The following is a 20,284-nucleotide window of genomic DNA, read 5'->3' as shown; positions in this document are numbered from 1 at the left end:
TTATTGTATAGCAAAATTTTAACTAGGCCCTACTTTTCTGTCCCCTAGGTTAAAATAGGTGGTAGATAATTTTTACTATTTTTTTATATAATTGGATGTGATGACAAAAATCATTACGATTAATTTCAATGCAATTTGAAATTGAAATTGTAAATTGTAGCTTTTCCATCAGGGGCTGAAGAATCAAGATTTTGTAAAAGATCTGAGAAAGTTCTTCTTACCTCCCATCATGATTTAAAATAAGAAATGCAGGAGGTATCCAGGTAAGCAAAACATGCAAGTGAGAAGAAAAAAGATGACATGTTACAAGTGTACTCTTGAGAGAAATGCTCAGTCTTACTGTTGCGTGGAGACCAGATCAAAGCTGAATTGAGTTTAGATGAAGAGGTAAAAGAGAAAGTAATATAAACAAGCGGCAATAACAACATCAAAGGGTTAACGAAAGGTAGACAAAACAGAAGAAATACTAGGAAAATATAGCTGTTTATTTCCCAATATGAGCAAAATGCTCAAGACTACATCTCTCCTGGGTTAACTGCCAAAAAAGTAGAGACTGTCATGTTTGGAGGTGTTAGTCTCAGAAACTGGACACTCTAGTGTGTTGGAGCAGTACTTGAGCATTCTCAGGTATGAAGCAGCACCGGTTCGAATCTGGTCTGAGATTGACATCAACCTTTGCACTCCGGCTAGAATTATACCTGTAAGATTATCTGTTCTAGTTGAAGTACTTAAGGGAGTTAATTTTAATAAATAAGAACAAACATTAAGCTTATTAGTGACCCCCTACCATGGTTAGGCAGTATAGTACTTCAATGGGAGTCTTGGCCGAAAAAAAAAAAAGATTGTTAGAAGTGATGAAGGTAAAAAACATTGTAAACACTCCTATCTTTAAAAGAGTGATTGTGCCAATTTATTTATGTAATAATACTTCAATCCGATTTCAACAAAATTACGTACTGTATGTTATTTTTTGTGTTGTTTGTCTTGCGGTCTTAGCTAATCCCACATTTCTTCTAATCCATGGAATATATTTAGACACATCAGTATAAACTCCAGGATTGTTTCTAATTCCACAGCCATGGCCAAAAGAAGTTATTCCTGTAATTAAAAATTGAAAAACAAATTACTATTTTTATTTAAATTTTAAATATATTAAAATCCAAGTTAATATTACCAATTAATACAAGTGTTGCAAAATAAATTAAAGCTTTTTAAAATACAAGAGAGGTACTATTTTTAAATATATAACAACTAGATCATTTGTTTTTCTTGACAAAAAAAATTTTAGCCTGCTTTTGCCTTAGGTCTCAATGCTTAAACAAATATTTATACTTTAATTTTGAATAGCAATTTAAAAATATTACTTATTCATAAAAATATAAACTACCATTATACTGAGAGAATTTCATATTTAAAATTTAACTAAAAAGAGAGATAATAGGTTTTGTAATCAAATCTCAAACATGTGAACTGGGATGTAATTTAGTTTTCTTTTAAAAGGGTGTCAAACAAAGAAGCAGCCTAAGTACCCTTCTTTTTATATCATTTATCAACGGAATTCTCAATACCTACAAGAGAAGAATTCCTTAGACCATTCTTAGATAAATGAACCTATTAACCTTGGTTAATAATAATAATTTTAGCACTGTCATTTGTATTCTCAGATGACGTAACTAAGGACAATCTCTTCTGAACACAACTTACTGAAAGCAGTTGCAGATTGGATTATGGGCTTGCAAGGTAATTTTGGAAGTATATTTCTCTATAACAGAGTCCAGATTACCCTTTACAAGATTACTCCTTACTCGTCCGCCCAGTTTTAACCTATAGCTCAGAATCCTGGATGTATACAGAAACTGATGAGAATATAATTCTCATCTTCAGAAGAAGAATCCTATGAAGAATTTTTGGTCCTCTAAGAGAGGGTGGCTTTTGGAGAAGAGAGAACAACGTGGGCTAGGCACTTCATGCTGATGGATGATGCTCATACACCCAAGAGGATGCCAGTTAAAAACTTTATGGAAAAAGAAGAATTGGTCGTCTGAAGGTTGGATGGGAAAGCCCGGTGTCAGCAAATGCTCGGCTCCTGCTTGGAGTTGTGACAAATGATCAGAATAACTTGTGGAAGCTTTTGGAAGAGATTCAGTCTCAGTAACAGGATGTAGTGCTACATATGTTTATACTGGAGAGTTTTGTTTCCTGCTAATATCTGGATACACTTATGTGCTCAGACATGCATATTGATCCATAAATTACAAATATAGTGAAAACCTAATGGTGTGCTCTTTCAAATCAGTAACACAATAATAAGTAAGAAGAAGATGAATTGGTGATATTTAAAACAATATTTTTTTACATCTTACTATGTGGATTATGGACAGGATTAGATTATCATTTCTCAAAAATAACCATGAAAGAGATTATTTTCCTCATAAGAATTGTTGAAAAAACAAAAAGGGACTGTTTTGGTGATAAAGCCATTAGGGACCTAGCAAATAGATGATTAGGACATGTACGGAGGATACGAGACAACTGAAAGACCAAATGGAGGCAAAATCTGAAAAATGAAACCTGTGGAACAATCTAAACAGAAATGTAGGAAATATGTTGAAGGATAAGGGAAAACATGAGAAAATAAAAAATTGGACCAGATGCACCAAATTGCCAAAACAATGAGTGACCAAAGTAGAACAGGGCATGTTCACAACACTGAAAGGTAAAAAAGCAAAAGGAAGAAGAAGATATTAAATTTAACAAAACAATAATAAATATAGATAAAATCACTTATTAAAAGAGTTCTGAAATAATGTACTCTAATAACATAAAAATATAGTACGTATGTACCTAAATACAGCATAATGACTTGATGATTAAGGCTATGCTATCAATTTTTTTCTTTAGTCCTCAAAAAAAATTTTTCAAACAAAAAAATATAATCGTAATTGTTTTTAGTATTTACTACATAATATTAAATAAAGAAATACATAACACCAATAAAGAAATATCAACTTTATTCTACGAGTTCAAATTTCTTCATATCCAATTCTTTTAAAGGAATCTTAAAATTCAATTGGTAGAAGTTTAGCTACCTATCTCATGTAAAAAGTTTTTGTTACCTTTTACAAAGTAGTTTCCAGAACTGTTGATCTGTAATAATGGACCCCCACTGTCACCCTGAAATCATTATGAAAAGAACTTACAGGCAATTAGATAAATGTAGAGTAAAATAAATTTTTGAAAATATATGCTATGTTAAAGACTAATTTATGATATTGATAAATCTGATCTGTTTATTGATACATTTAGATATACTTAGTTCTATTTGTTCAAATCACTAGGAATATCAATTTTTGAAGATAACATTAATTAAGCATGAGTGATATGATTTTATAATGGTATATTATCCAATAAAAATATAATTTTTGACTTACTCTTCCTCCAAAAATAAGAATAAGTTTTTAAATTCCTTCATAGTGAAATATAAAAGTCTGAAAAGAAATAAATTTTTTTAACCCATTTGCATCATACTGTTCTGAAAACCTCTATTTTTCCTTGGAGATTTAGCGTGATCAATCATAAAGTCGAAAACCATAAATATTGTAGAACAATATGCCTATATTTACACGTCTAAAACATTTTGCTATAATGTTTGAACAGTGTCATGCAAAAATGTATAATAGAATTTTGTTTATTTTTTTAATTTTTCAGCACAAATGTAGGAAGCGATTAGGTATGAAAACTAGGTCACATTACATCTTCTTATCAAAGAAATAAAATTATGCAAAAATTTGATTAATTCATTCTATTTCAATGCTGTGTAGTACATTTGTGCATAACACAGTCCATTTGAAACTAATCTACTGATTAAAAACATTTATTATATTCACTCACATTTTAATGTTATCCCCAAACATTTAATGTGGTAAAAATAAATATATTTATCTATCAATACCATGATTATAATTAATTAATAAAAATAAAATTGAAATTTTAATCATACAAGCATAGATAAATTTTTCTAATTCCATTGATTGGTGTGATTTATTTTAGTCCAAGCTTTAATACCTTAGCATTTATGGTTATTAAGATAGTAAAGTTTTGAATCACCAGATAATAAACTGCAATTTATAAGTTCTGATTCAAAATAATTTCAATGACATATTATTTAAGATAAAGTTTCTTTCACAGCATAGAAAGAATTTAATTTTAGGTTTTCTAGAGCAATTATAATGAAATGAACCTTGAGTAATTACCTACATTGCAAGTGTCTACACCACCACTTATAAATCCAGCACAAATCGTTTTTGGAAGGTTGGCAATATCTCTATAATTTCCAGTCTTTAAGCAGTTATTCCATGAATAAACGTTAACATTTGCTTCTTGGAGAGTGCAAGGAAATTTTTGTCCATTGTTAATGAGATTTCCATAACCAATAATTGTTCCTTGACCTCTGCTTCTTGAATCTGTACCACAGAACATCTATTAGAAGTTGTGGTTGATTATGATGAATTAATCGAGATTCTTACTTAGTTGGGGAATAGTCATGATATATTATATGTACTGTTCAATCAATGCAGTCTGGGGTAAACTGCAAATATGCACTGATTTATAATTAAGTTTTGTAGTGGGGGCCATCCGTAGCTCAGGTGGTTGAGGCGCAAGTCGTGGCAACCTGAGAACTGCAGGCGGTGCCAGTTCGAATCCAGCCTGATTGGTAGACTTTTTTTCATTTCGTCCCCAACCTTTCCTCCCCCCTCCAAATGTCAGAATTGACAAGGAGGAGGTCATAAAAAAAAATAAATGTGTACTGTGTGAGTGGACTGTATGCAATGAAATATTATTATATTGAAACTATTGACCTGTACACAGGTATATATGTGGTTGAGAGCCAAAAAGAGATATTGTTATTTGTTTGTTATTTAATTTTGTCTTATAGGATCTATTTCTTCTTATATGTGGTGTTGGAGGTACCTGTTGTAAGAGGAATAATGAAGGATGGACATTGTTTTATTCTGCTAGTTCACTCTTATCAGCCCTCCCCCTTCTTTAAGCTGGCAGTTTCCTGAGTAATTCCCTTGCACTTAGAGCAAGCATCTGCCAAAATGACCTAGCCAATTTGGTTTGACCTATACAAAAGTTGTAATAACAAATAAAAACAACTTTTAATTTTTGTTGTATTATAATTCACCTTTCCTGATTTCTTACTATATCTTTTTCTTTTCAAAAAAAAACAATATATGAACAGAACTAGTGATAATTATTTTTAATTTTATTTAAAAATAAAAAAATATATAAAATAAAGCTACAATATTCTTTAAACATAGTCAAGATGATAATAATAATTATAGAATGGGTTTTTGTTTAATTGCAAATTCTGTACCGTAACTTCAAATTCAGGTAAACCGACACTGAAATTCAAATCATGGAAAATACATTCAAACAAAAAATTTTTTATAGCACAAAATTGCACATTTTGGGGGGTTTTCTACTAATATTCACATTTTTAGCTTTTTCTCCATAAAGTTACACATTTTACTCTTGTTGTGCTAAGTTTATATTTTGGTTGCATGAATATGCACATTATATGTTTGAATTGAATTTCTCATGTTAGACACATACACATATTATTCAATGTATAGTTTAGAATTGATGAATTTGAGATAAAGTAATGCATTCAATAATCAAAATCAACCTAAAAAAAAAAATAGTAAACCAAAGTGATGAATATTCTAGGAATAGCATTGATCAGTAGTTTCAGATAACTATGATGAAGTCTCTCTAGAATAAGCTTTTTTTTGAGGAATATTCAATGTTATTGTTTTTAATTTGTATTCTTTCTGACTTTGTTGGGACTACTGAGAATTTCATAATATATATATTTTTATATCATATTCTTTTAAATGGACATTAAACAAAAAATGAATTGTTATATACTTAAACATTTTTAAATCAAATTTTTAAAGTTTATCTTCATTGACTTATTAATTGTTAGTTTTATAGTTACTGATATATTGAAAAATACATAATTGAAAAGCTCTGCCAAAGCACATGCTATATGAAATTAAACAGGGTACATTGCTTAAAAGAATAGTTTTAAATACTCCTTTCAACACACTATGTAGTGCATTTGTCTTTAATATAGAATTGAGGTTGTTTTATAAATTGAAAAATTGAATTCCAGCTTTCATAATAAGGATAAAAATTAATTAATACTATTAAATTCCACATTGTTCTTCAGTTATCGACAAAATTTTTAGTTTTTAATCAGATTAGTTTAGGAATATGTGTGTTAGCATAAATGTAGATAGTATTTAGATATTTTAATTTTATTCAAACAAGGTTAGGTAAGCTATTCATGTATTATATTATTTAATGTATTGTAAATTAAACAATAAAGTTGATTATTGTAGGATTTGGTGTTTTATACACAATTTGTACATTTTTGGTGTGTTATTGCACGTTTTTCAGCTTTTAAAGCACAAAAATCCAGTCTCTAATAATAATAAATTATTTATTTATTCTGGTACATGTCCCTTTACAATGACATTACAGGAATAGTAGATATGATGAAAGAAAACGAAGAACTGCTGTTCTTTGTGCTGACAAATAATAAAGACATGATAAAAAACAAAATAAATTAAATCCTAATAAATCATAATGAAGTAAGTTAAGCAAACCACTAAACAAATTAACTTATAATATTAATAAATCAAGAAAATAATTTAAAAAGAGAGAAATACTAATTACAAATTATAATTAATGAGTTAATTTTTTTTAATACATTGTTATCTCAAATAAGGTATACCTATTTCAATTCATTTGAAACAGGATGGATAGGAAGTGAAAGAATAGGCTAAGTTATGAAGGAACTCATCTCGTTAATTAAATAGAAATAGATGACAAAGGTAATTTATTTGCATTAAGAACTAAAAGGTACAGCATGAGATATCAGAGTCAAGGTTTTTCCAGAAAAGGGTTTCGCCAAAGACGATTCCAAGGTTTTTGAGTGTTGGGTAGAATTTTATGGGATTATTAATTAGGAACAGAGTTGGAATATGAGGAACAGAAATTATGAGGCAATTGGAAACCTATTAATTCCAAATAGGTAATGAACAATTGCCTCTGTTTTCTCAGCATTCAATAATAAAAATATAATTACATAAAATCTAACATATAATAAATTAAGATGGATGAATTCACCTCAATATGTTACTCACTCGTTGATGGAAGACAAACTGGCTCAAAATCAACAGCTGATTCTAATTGGGCTATAGCAATATCATTCTTCAGACTATTATAGTTAAAATTTGGGTGAACAGTCACTCTTGAAATTCTTCTTATTAAACTATTTTCTCCAGAACAACGATTTTCAAGAACAAAAACTGCTTTATATGCATTCTTCATTGCAGGAGCTGGAATACCCCTACATTTGAAAAAATTTCCAAAATCAAAAAAATTGATTAAAATATATATATGTTTGTACAGATAAGCTTTCGTTAATCAAATCTTAGATGTAACAAAAAAAGGGCTGATGAAATGTAATCATACTTTTTTAAATTAAAAAAAAAATAGTGTTATTTGCCTGCTTTCTCAATTAGTAACCCAACTCCCATAGTCATTTATTTCAAACCAAAAATTTTTATCCACCTTTTGTATCAAATATTTCAATTAAGTTTACTAAAATACCAAAATAGCATAATAATATCAACAGCATCTTAAAATATTAAGATGAATACATTAATTATCTTTTTAATCTTATTTGAATTAACGCCACACATTAGGTAACAAGTTCTGAGGTAAAACAATGTTCTAAGACATCGGTGTGTGCCAAACCTTAAAAATTTCAGAAAAAAGGTTTTCTCAATCATTTTCTAATAATTGCCTAAAGATAGATCATACATTTGATATCAAACGAAAATTATTTAAATTTTCCATAATCTGACTTTGGAAATATTTTTGGTTGAAATTTTAGGATAAGATGTTATGGCTTGATGCTGTATTCTTTATAGAAAAAAAATATTTTCCTGAAGAGTTAACTATACACCTCAATAGTTTTGTTTAATATTTTTTCATATTTTACTTAATTTATCACTTTTTTTCTTATTTATATTATTTTTATTTTTCTAAACGTTAATCAGTCTCACTTTAGTATTTTCCTCATTAATATAAAAAAAAGTAAAAGAAATAAAATCAAATAAGGTAGTGAAATAACAGAAAAAGCAGTACTTATAAAAAGTATCACCTTAAACAAATTTTTTGGCCTACTTTAAGCTTATTTGGTACATCCATTTAATATAATTTAAAATATTTTTTTCTTGTTCTATACCTGAAAACTTATCAATTGGTATACAACCCACTATGAAATAACAAGAGCAAAATAGTGAAATAATTTGGACTAACTGACCTAGAAAAGTGGGATATGATTTTTTTTAGGTAGAAATAAAGCAACTATTCGTTTATCGCACCTCCACAAACCCCATACAAAGATTCATAGACTTACCCATCACAAAACGTAGGAGTTCTTTATGACCATCTAAACTGTAAGAAATGGATCAAACCGTGTAAGTACATTGGAACAAGAGATGTACAATAAAAGTTTGAAAGTTTCCCTTTATTTGAAACAACATTTCCTCCCTTTTAAAGCTATAAAATCTAAAGGATTTTGATATGGGTCAGAAGAGTTCAAATTAAGCTTTGCAATACTGGTAATAATGTTAGATTTGGATAAAATTGTAATAAGTCATAAATTTCTTTCATAGACATGGAATATCGGCAGAAAAAAATATGGTGCAATACGCACATCACAAAACTTTCATTTGTTGACCTACTTACATCCCAAAATTTTGTGTGGATTGGTGGTATTGTGAAGAAAAAAAAAAATCTCTAGAACAAGAAAAGCAAAAATTATGAACAAAGAAATTTTATTTTTCTGTTGTTATAAAAAGTGCTTTAGGGCTTCTTAAGGAGGGAATAACTAACATAAATTTTGTTCTTTGTAGGAAGATAGTCCGGGTGGCAGTCAATAAAGGTGTTAAAATAGTAAAAGAAAACTATTTGTTAGTTTTCTCTCCATTTTGCAAGGCTTCCTCAGGCCTGTAAGATTGAAACAAACATGGCAACTGAAAATAATCTTTGTTTCCATCTGACAACACTGACAAAGTCCTGTAAAGTGGGGCGAAACATCCTTAACAATAGTTTTCTTTTACTATTTTGATACCTTCATACCGCCTCCCGGACTATCTTTCTACAATCTACGTCATACGGTCAACTATCTTCTTCCAATATAAATTTTGTTCCTGCCAAGAATACAACAGTTTAAAAATATATAACGAACCAGTTATACAATCGTTAGAGATCGGCTTTCCCAATAGAATGTGATTTTTCTATTATTTTTTTCTAATATTTTTTGACTTTATTTTCATCGAGATAAACGACCGTAGCGTCCCCTAGTTAGTTAGTGTCATCGCACTATCTGAGGACCTTGCTCTACATCAACATTAGTAGAGCTCATTGTCATTATGAATGATGTATTGGTGACATTATTATTTTTGTTATTTTAATACAGAACTCTTTATTTATTAGAATATATATATTAATTCATAATTGTTTTCTTGAGCACCAACCCGGACAATTTCCTTCTATTATAAAATAGTATACAATCATATACACTTATAAAACATTCAATCTTACCGCCGCCTCTTAAATAAAATTATAAAATCAGAATTAAAGACTCTTTTTTTCCTAATGACTATAATATATGGACATTTTTTCCTGACCATTGTTCGGACAGCAATACAGCGGATTTCCTGCAACCTAGACAGTTTGTTTTTTAACAACCAAAAATCGATTTAAGAGCTCAGGGCCAGAAAGCAATATGGAACATTAAATATCGTAGTAATATCCTGGGTATAGTTACGTGATTCATGGTTAGTTGTCCACTATTGATTGCATTACTAGTTGTTTAATATCCTTAGTAAGTTAGAATTATGAAATTTCGATCAGTGGTTATTGACAACCAGTTAAGAATTGAGGGGTGTAGCTTCAAAACCAGCTACAGCCACATTTTTCTGAAATGCTTTTTTTCCATTTCTCGCTTGTTCTCAGTACACTACATCATACTGCCAAGCGGTAAGAAACATAACCAGCTGCTTCCTCGAAAATTGCCTTCAAAGTGATGCGTTTGTTGCCGAAACCCACCTTTGTGAAGTTGCCCCCTTATCCATGGACGTAGGGAGAGGGGAGCAGGGGGGAGTCCTGGTTGCCCCTCTAAGAGTTCTAGAGTTCTCAATTATTTACATAAATAGTCCTGTAGTCTAAAACATGAAGAATACCATTCAAAGATAGGCACAAAAGAACTATTTCTGTTATGCACACTTGCCCCATTTTAATCACAGAAGGTTTCACTGGCACGGCGCAGGTTTTATTGTTTTCATGCCAGTTTGTTTTAGATTTCCTTTTCATATTTTCACCTTTTACAATAGAAAAGTATCCAGATTCGCGGTTAGGTGAACTATCTCAGCGATTTAGGTGCATTAAACCGCTTACAAAGAAAATTTCATTCATGTCAGCGGATTTGACAGTAGGAGTACCTCTTTCTCCAGTGAAATTGTCAGATGTCAACAATCTTTTGAAGAAACATTTTTGACCTGATTGGAAAAGCATCGATTCCTTTGAATATCATAATAATGTGGTTGCCGGATGTTACAGTGAGCTTGATGAGGATAAGGTGTGTCAATAAAGACGAGAATGAAAACGTGTTTATAGAAGTTCCTGAACAATAATTATTCCTTCATTTTTTTGTGAAATGAGGTTTTTAAGTTAATTTTACCTAGTGTTCAAATTCAAGTTTTCTTCTTCGTTCTTCTCAAGAATCCTCAAGAGAAACTGTGGCCAGTTTGGGAAGAAATACTTGATGTCCAGTTTTCCTTGACCATCATAAAAGACGTCAGGGGACTATGTGCACCTTTCGGCCCAGATCTCCGACTTCTGTGTTATTTGTAGGGTTTGTTCCCTCGCAGTTGATTATCTGGTCAGGACCCAGCCGATCCCTACTGTCTTCGGCTCCATGCTGGTATTGATAGTACTGCTGCCTGCCACCAAGGATATTTATCGACCTCACAGTCTAGATCCACCGTCTTCAGTCGGGAGCAGGATACAATTCTTCACCGCGCACGGACAGTCTTGGCAGTAGCGTCCTCAAGGTCTCCACTTATAGTTTTTCTGGCCTCTCGGCTACTTCCCTGGTTTTGAGTGAGGACCAGTCTCTAGGTCTTCCCTAGTAAATGGTACTACCTCTCCTCAGCCCCTTGAACTCATTCAAGTTTTTTTTTTCAAATTTTCATTTTTCAATTAAAATTGTCTTGAACTGACCATGTTTTTTCTACTCTTCTCTTGAAATTTCTTTAAGAAAAAATTTAGAGTTTTTTTGTTACTAATTAAAACTATATTTCTGATATTACTATCCAGTGTACTCCATGGCTAATCACCTAGTTTGGTTCATAACCTGCTTCATCCAAAATTTAAATTTAAATTATCAGAAACCTCAAATTATTGAAGTAGTGAAACTACCGTGGAATAATCATAGACATTCGATCTTTCAATACTAATAACAAAAATTTCTCCAAACTGATTGGCATGTCAATGGGAAGGTTTTTTTAAAATTTGGATGGAGCTGGTTTTAAAGCTACACGCCTCAATTAACTGTTTTTCCAAGCAAAAACTGGCTCATAATCGTAATTCAAAACTTATAACATTATAGTAACCTGTAGCAATGTGCCGCTGTGAGGATGTGAGACTTGGTGATGAGGGAGGCGCCACATTCCACGGCCAGGTTGCTCGGCTCACTCCTGGCCTGCACAAGGGCTACGTACCATGGGTATATCTTGGCGTCCACTCCTCTCCCACCTACGATCTTCCCGCTCTGGGACTTCGGCTCTCCACAACCTGTGACATTACAATATTTCTATATTAATTGTAAAAGTAACAAATTAAATAATAATTGGAGACGTTTGTAGGGGGGTGCGGTCAGTAAAGAACCACATAAATAAACAAAACGATATTTATTTATTTTATGCCGACGTTTCGACCTGTGTTTCAGGTCTTCATCAGGGGTTAGAAGGTAGGCCTGCAACTCTAGTTGCACTCCAGTTGCAGGGCTACCTTCTACGCCATAATCCCTGATGAAGACCTGAAACACAGGTCGAAACGTCGGCATAAAATAAATAAATATGGTTTTGTTTATTAATGTTGTTCTTTACTGACCGCACCCCCCGACAAACTTTTCCAATCATTAATCTACGGTCAACTATCTACACCTCATTATAAATTTAATAATACTTTTAGAAAAGTTCTCTTATAATGGCATTGCCAAACTTTGATTTGAAGTTGCGTCCAATTTGAGATTTTTTTTACGCCTATACCTTTATCATTCATGAATATAGAAGAAAACAATATATTCTTTTTGGAATCAATATCTCAGATGTTTAAATACATATATTTATATATAATAAACAATAAAATAATATTAAAAGTTTAAAAAAATTAAATAACTGGTGGACCCTTAATAAATAATACTTTAAATAACTTAAATTTTTAGATACAATTTACTTTTAACATAAAAATCGGTACCGGTGCAATCCATGAAGGGTGAGGGGCTCAGGAAGTTGTGAAGAAGTATTCTTTCTTGGACAACAGTTGTACAAGGAAGGATGTGATTTGTTCATGATCACGCTCACCTCCAAATTTTTTTTCCATTAATGATAGTCACTTAACGAACCAAGATGGACCCCGGAGGGCATCGGACCATAGGGCTTGCGGCACAGTAAAATAATAAATAATTTTCTGCTACAGCCGGATTCGAACCCGAGTCCTTGCAGTGCCTTACTCACTAAGCCATCCTGCTCCCAAAATAAAATTACAAAAGGTGCATTTATAATAAAGGTGGCTATATTTAATGTGATAATAGTTCATGAGAAACAAATTAAAATTGCTAATATACAGTGCATTACAGTATTTAATTAATGCTGTTTTTTTTTTTATATATATATATATAATCGCCTTTTTTTTATTATAACCCTCTTCCTGGTCATTTCTGACATACGGGGGAGTGAGTGTGACGGGGGAGTATCTATTCTAAAACCATTGTGGGGGTTAAGTTTTTATTTCGTGGGACAACCACAGAAATAAAAGTTGACCTCCCCCCCCCACCGGTCTGATTCGAACCGGCGTTTCTGCAGTTCCCAGGTTGCAAAAACCTACATCTCCCTACTTCGACTAACATGTTCAATCTCTCTGAGGCGATTGTGGCTACTTTTTTAGCTTGACAAAGGAGCCATGAATTTTTGCTAGCTCAACAAGGTACTCGCGAATTTGTTTTAGCCTATGAGGTGTGCCGGGATGAATAAAGTTTAGGAACCGCTGCTCTATAGAGTGCCAAATGTTTCAAAAATTGTAGAAGGGATATTCTTAAAATACTCATGAAACTTATAGTTATTATAATGGAAAATAAGGCGACTTAGATAAATTTTTACAAACAAATAAACTATAAAAAACAACATTTTTTTTATGAGGGTATGAAATAATTATCAATTTATTTTTTTAATAAATAAAACTTTGCTTGACAGAATTAAGGAGCTAACTGGAAGAATGAGTTCAGTCCATTTATTACGGAAATTTCAAAAATTAGAGGTAAATTGTGAGGAATAACAACTACATAACGGTATTATTGTTGCTAATTTTGTATAATTAATTTCTTTTTTCACGTTTTGACTAAGAAGATTTATTTTTTTATTAAGAAATTTCATATTGTAATTCAGTATAAATGTTAAGCAGGAATCGAGGTTAGTCTCACATACTTAATTAATCTCCCCTGCCCGTAGTCGGTTCTTAATCGATTTCACTGATCCCCATCGGAACAAGATAGCATTGAAACCCATTGTTCAATGATGTAGGTCGGTGAAAAAATGTCTTTCAAATAGAAAGGAAGACAACCACATAGCGAACTAAGCAATAAATTAAATCCTTTATACTAAGAGGTTGATTAGAAATAAATATTTGTCATAGGAAAACCAAACCACCGTTTTTAGCATAGTTTTTGAAATACAATCCTTAAAGTTATGTTTTAAAGTATCGACACAACGAAGAACTCTAAATGTTATTTTTCAAGTATTTATATGGCCATGGATGTTCCTCAACAACGACATTGCAATGATAACCTAACATTACCTAAGTTGTCTCGTATACGTAGTTAAATAGTACATACAACAAAAATAAAATAAATCTACGATACTGATAAATAGCCAATTTGATCGGGCACTACAAATGGAATCCAATAGAGGATGGCATCAAAAAAAGTTCATAAAATTCCACTCCTAGTTAAAGGAGCAGTAACTTACACCTTGGGAAACCCAACTTCCTCTCGAAGACTGAAGCCCAGGCTGCTGCAGGATATTTTGTTATAATTTCTATAATTTTGTCTGTTATTGACATTGATGCTGTTTTGTTTATTTTTTCTCTTCGTCTTTTTCTCAAATTATTTATTTTTTTTCCCCACTAGAAGTCAATTATTTTTGTTCAGTCTATGAATGTCATTGTTTTCGTTGTTAACTTTCCTTTTCTCTCTTTTTAAGAATTGTTATTTTTATCTATTTTTTTTTTTTTATCTAGCTACTTATGTAATAGCTGAGGTTGTCTTTTGGATGAGGCTAATCCATCACAATCAATTGTTAAATTTAAAAAAAAGTAACTGTTATATTAACCATGTAAGTTAATACAGTTAGGCACTGTTTCATAATCAAAGCTACTAAAAGTATTAGTTCATAATACAAGTATAGAAACAACGTGGTAATTACACTAATACTTTTTTTTTCCATTATTAGGATATTATAGGATTTGAAAAGCTCTAAAGTACAAGTTACTATTATACAAGTCAGTGTAATTATATTAGGTTAAATCGACAAGACTAATAGTATTAGTTTGTACTTAATTATGAAACAGGGTCCCTGGTCGATCTGGTATTAAATAAAAATATACTATACTACGATAGTGATGAATAATTTCAGATATTCTCAATAACAAATTTTATGTGTATTTATTATGCATTGTAAATACAAATACACAAAACTTCTACTTAAATTAAGCTTATATGCATTATTAACCTTTTTTCTGGAAAATAACTCTCTGCTAACCTCTAAAGCAGTAATATGCTTCCTATAAATGATTATCAACCATCAATTTATTGATTTATTTATTTATCAAAGTATCAAATTATTATTTCGTAGGTATCCTAAACAAATATAACAAGACGAGTCGTTCTTTAACCGAATTTCCATCTTAAATCGTCACTAAAAATTATGATTAAAACAATACTCCGTTCAGTTTAGTAATTGAATCCGATTCTTTGAAATAAAATGTGCAATTCAACATCTAATTTACGGCTATACTGAACAATGAGTTGAGAATTTTACCAACAAGTGTTGTGGGATGTATGTCTCGAAGGATTTCGGAGCAATCAATACGGTACAAAAGCTCAAGAGGAGAGAAAAGTCTGTTATTTCAACCCAATTTTTGATTTATTCTATGAAAATTATGTACAATTACTTGTCGAACTTGATGAGTCTAGCTAATTATAGTTAGGGAGAAAAAAAAATTTTTGTTTCATAACATTAAAAAATAATTTTTCTTTTGGAGCTCCATATCTTAGAAACTACAAACATAACTAGAAAACCATAATATAACTAGAAAACCTAATCTAATACCATATAAATTATAGTGAACTTGCTAAAATAGGAACCATATTAGAGCTATTTCTAGTTCTAGTTATACAGTTCTTTTAAAAGCAAAAAAGACGTACAAAATATCAGTAATTCATGGACATGAATTTTCCGTATGAAATATAGTCCGAACAACTATAAATCAATTTATTTTACTAAATATCATGAAAACTACTTCACGTAAGAGGATAAACATCATAAACTACTTAATAGTACATTAAACTAGCTATAATTTGAGTGCTAATATAAATCTCTACATCTTATTGTTCCTAAGAAATAGATTTCCCAAAATAAATTCTTGAACTGATTTTTCAGTACGTCTTATATGAAACGTTGATTTTAAAATAATGTATCCTGGTAACTATCGAACGTAAATAGCTCTGTAGGGGCTCATATTTTATCAAATATATTCTATTTTTAAATGGTATTTTATTAGGTTTTCTTGTGTTGTAGGTAGTCTTAACTATACGGAGCTCCTAATGAAAAATTATTTTTTTTAACGTCATAAAATAAAAATTATACATTTTTAACTTTACTTGGCCGACTCATCAAGTTGGACAAGTAATAGTAATCAAATACGTAGTTTTCATTGAAGTAATCCAAAGATGGGGTGAAATAACTGACTTTTTTCCTCCCCTTGGGCTCTTGTACGGTATTGATTTCTCCGAAATCCTGGGAGACATACACCCTACAGCACTTGCCCGTACCAATTCTCAATTCGCTTTTGTTCGATGTAGCCGTAAATTAGATGTCGAATTGCACATTTTATTTCAAAGAATCGGATTCTATTACTAAACTGAAAGGGATGATGTTCTAATCTGAATTTTTAATGACGGTTTAAGATGGAAAGCCAGGCAAAGAACGACTCGTCTTGTAATATTTATATAGGATACCTACGACAAAATAATTCGATACATTTATAGGAAGCATTTTACTGCTTTAGAGGTTAGCAGAGAGTTAAATTCAACAAAAAGTTGAATTTTTATTTGTATTTGTATATAAAAAGCTATATCTCGAATACTATTGAACGTAAATAAGCTCAATGAGGGCTCATATTTAAACAAATTTAAATGGAATTCCATTAGGTTTGTCTAGTGTTGTAGGTAGTCCTAACGATGCGGAGCTCCTAAAGAAAAATTATTTTTTTTAACGCTATGAAACATACGCTATTTTTTATTCCCCCTAACTATACTTTTCAGACTCATCAATTTTGACTAGTAATTATATATAGTTTTCATTTAAGTAATCAAAAATTGTGATGAAATAACTGCCTTTTTTCTCCCCTTGGGCTCTTATATTTGCCAGACTACATTGCAATAGGAATTCTCCTTACTTAGCAACTAAGATATTAGAATTACTAATCTGTGAACAAAACGACATTCCATTGTTAATTCTTCCAATACAAAGATCTTGATCTGTAATTAGAAACTAAGAAATGATTTGCGATGAGGATTCTGAATTGTAAATTATGTTATCCTATTGTCTAATTTGGTCACCGATCCCTTATAAAAGATATTTTTGCTGTTTTTTAGAGATCGTGTCCAGCATTTTGGTCATATTGATCGCTGTCGGTTTTATGAGTAACCCTCCCTCCCTTCGCATAACTCTGCAAGGGGTTCCACTAATAAAATAAAATATATAATTTAAGATTCCATTAGAACTGAATACTATTTATCTAAACAATACGAAGTATTACAATTCATTAAATTTATTACAGTACAATAAAATTTGATTGTTTTCATTTTTAAATTTCCTAAATATCTTTTCTTAATATAAATACGTATCAATGTATTTTTTACGAGAACATTTAATCGCTACTTCAATTTCTATTACTCCATTTAAGTTTTTAATTTTGTAATGCCTATATTCATTCTATAATGTAATTTAATATTATATATTATAGAATATAAGTAGTATTCTATAATAATTTTTATTAAAGTACTGTTAGTATTCAAACTAAATCCAATTCTAAAATTAACAGCATGAATAAAAAACATATAAATAATTTATGATATTAACTAACGAAAATCTGAACGTATCTTGTGCTTCTCTTTCTTCAATAAAATATTGCAACTTCGCATTACCATTTTAACAAAAATGTATATATATTTTTTTATTTAATTAAAATAAATTGCCACTTATTCGACAAGTATTCCTTTTGACAAGTGATCGATAGTAGTGTTAAGATGATTAAAAATTAAAAATCTTTGTATTTAAATGAAATAGTGACTAAAATATGTCAATTTTGATTATATTATAGCCTGCAAATTTTTAAGAGTTAATGTGAGGCTGTGATATTATCGTTAATTGTCCTTGATGGTGGCCGGGTTGGACGAAACGTTGGACATTTCGTAAAGTTATTAATAGTGTTGGGCCTTTATGAATATAACTTATTTTAATTGAATAATAAAACCAATCTTGAAAAAGATTAAGAAAATATATACAAAGTACATTTTTCTTTTGTTAAAAAAATTATTTATACTATATAACTGAAGGAACATTTCATATTTTTTAATTTGGAAGATCGCTGTTTGACTGTGTGTAAAACGTAAAAAAAGGAAGATTTTCCGGGTGTGGTAAAAAAAACAAAAGGATATTAAACTTTTTATTGTGAGTCAACGTTTCGACACACTTTGCAGGGCTTCATCAGGGCTAAAAAAAGATACAAATAAATAAAATAAAGTAACAAAGTGAGAGAATAGATAATATGAACTAAGGTGTTGATAAATATGATTTCAAATGTGTGAAAATTGATATAAAAATGAACAAAGTAAATTCAATAAAGTTAAACTTTAAATAAAATAAATTATTAATTTTAAGTAATCTTAATAAAATTTATAAAAATAAGAATTTCTAATTTAAATTATATATTTTAAGTAAACAAAATAAAATTAATTTTCTTAAGTTTTCTTTGCTCATTTTTAAATCAATTTTCATATATTTTAAGTCATATTCAGCCACACCTTAGTTTACTTTTATTGCGTATTATTTATTCTCTTACTTTGTTACATTATTTTAGTTGTTTATTTCGTTTTTAGCCCTGAAAAGTAGGGGCGAAATTTTGACTCACAATACATGGTTTAATTGCTATTTGTTTTTTTGTTTTTTTACCATACCCGGATCATCTTCCTTTTATATGTTTTTAATTTGAGATATTTCATATAATAAAGAAGAAAAACCAAAGGATATATGTTTGATAAATATGTAAACATTTTTTAAATGTATGGGAAAATATAGGCCTAATAAGATCGTTTCACATTGTAAATACGATACTTCCAAGAAAATTAATTTAATTAAATTAGAAAAATTATTTGAAGCTTTAATACAAATGAATAATGATTATAAAAGGAAGATTATCTAGGTGCTGTAGAAAAAAACTCAAATAGTAACTAAACTATTTAATGTTTGCCAACGTTTCGCCCTTCTTTGCAGGGCTTCAACAGGGCTAAAAAAGATACAAACAACTAAAATAAAGTAAGAGAATAAATAACATGAAATAAAAGTAAACTACGGTGAGCCTAAGAATGATTTAAAATTTATATAAAAATGGACTAATTAAATTAATGAAAACAGATATAATAACAAATAAAAAAAAGTAGATAAAAAAGAAATACAGTACACACTAATAAACGGAAAAAGGGGAATAAGAATCAAGTTAAAAGGAAAATGATGACCAAAATTACTATTTGAGTTCTTTTTTTTTTTTTTTTACCACGCCCAGACCACCTTAATTTTATATATTAAGCATGTTCAATACGGAAAATCTTCAAATAATAATTATCTTCCTATGTAATACAAAAAAATTGAAGAAACAGTTATGTTAAAAATAAAATCCTATGTGATCGACTGGATGAAGGATGTAAAACTCACCAGAAACGAAGCTGAAGAGGAGCCATAGTAGAAGGACCGATACTAGCATCTGTTCCCAGCGACAACCGCAATGGCATTGACATAAAACACAATTAAATACTCACCGTTTGTCAGCGGCAGGAAACTTCAAAATGTGCTTATTACATATACACAACCTACCATTACATATCCGGAAACCAGGTTTTCATTGCCAATTTTATCCAATGGATATGCATGCTGACTTATCTTACAACAGTTTGATTTATGATAAATGTATCACTCTTATCATAAACCATAAATCATTATGTATCACTGATATCATAATCGGTTTTCAATGTCTTCTTTGTGAATGAAGATCTAATATTTTTCCCCAATATTACTAATCATATTATATATAAATTAACTAATGGTATGCCCAGAGATATCAAGATGGTAGGGAAGGGAGCGATTTCTTTCTCACTCCCCAATCTTTCCAAAACGATTTTACTTCTTTCTTTTTTTTCTAAGCCGCATGAAAGCGTAGAGGTTGATATATCTTGTGAAAACGGGTTGAGGGATCTCTTTTTCTGCATTTGAATAGAGGACCAAGGAATAGGAAGATACTTTGGAAATCGATCTAATATTATTAAGTTTTATTTAATGAGAACTAATGTTTTAAAAAATGT

General features: G+C 30.4%; 1 protein-coding gene across 3 annotated transcripts in view; it reads right to left on the bottom strand.

Moving 5' to 3' along the window:
- Positions 1-19,775, bottom strand: part of LOC106677105 (trypsin) — a 20,932-nt gene extending 1,157 nt beyond the window's left edge. The window contains exons 1-7 of one of the 3 annotated variants that reach the window (XM_014414811.3): positions 19,641-19,775; positions 11,763-11,943; positions 7,218-7,423; positions 4,258-4,463; positions 3,117-3,174; positions 958-1,098; positions 465-698 (exon numbers count right to left, since the gene is read on the bottom strand). In XM_014414811.3, coding sequence (XP_014270297.3) covers positions 532-698; positions 958-1,098; positions 3,117-3,174; positions 4,258-4,463; positions 7,218-7,423; positions 11,763-11,943; positions 19,641-19,689 — 1,008 coding nt within the window. In that variant the 5' untranslated portion in view covers positions 19,690-19,775 and the 3' untranslated portion in view covers positions 465-531. Of the gene's footprint in view, positions 1-464; positions 699-957; positions 1,099-3,116; positions 3,175-4,257; positions 4,464-7,217; positions 7,424-11,762; positions 11,944-19,640 lie in introns of those variants that run through there. The other 2 variants (XM_067051962.1, XM_067051963.1) reach the window with 2 other exon arrangements.
- Positions 19,776-20,284: the final 509 nt, after the last annotated feature.

The sequence above is a fragment of the Halyomorpha halys genome, unplaced genomic scaffold (assembly GCF_000696795.3).
Source record: "Halyomorpha halys isolate HHAL.00 unplaced genomic scaffold, Hhal_1.1 Scaffold88.1, whole genome shotgun sequence".
NCBI classification, from domain to species: Eukaryota; Metazoa; Arthropoda; class Insecta; order Hemiptera; family Pentatomidae; genus Halyomorpha; species Halyomorpha halys.
This window is presented reverse-complemented; position numbering and strand designations above follow the sequence as displayed.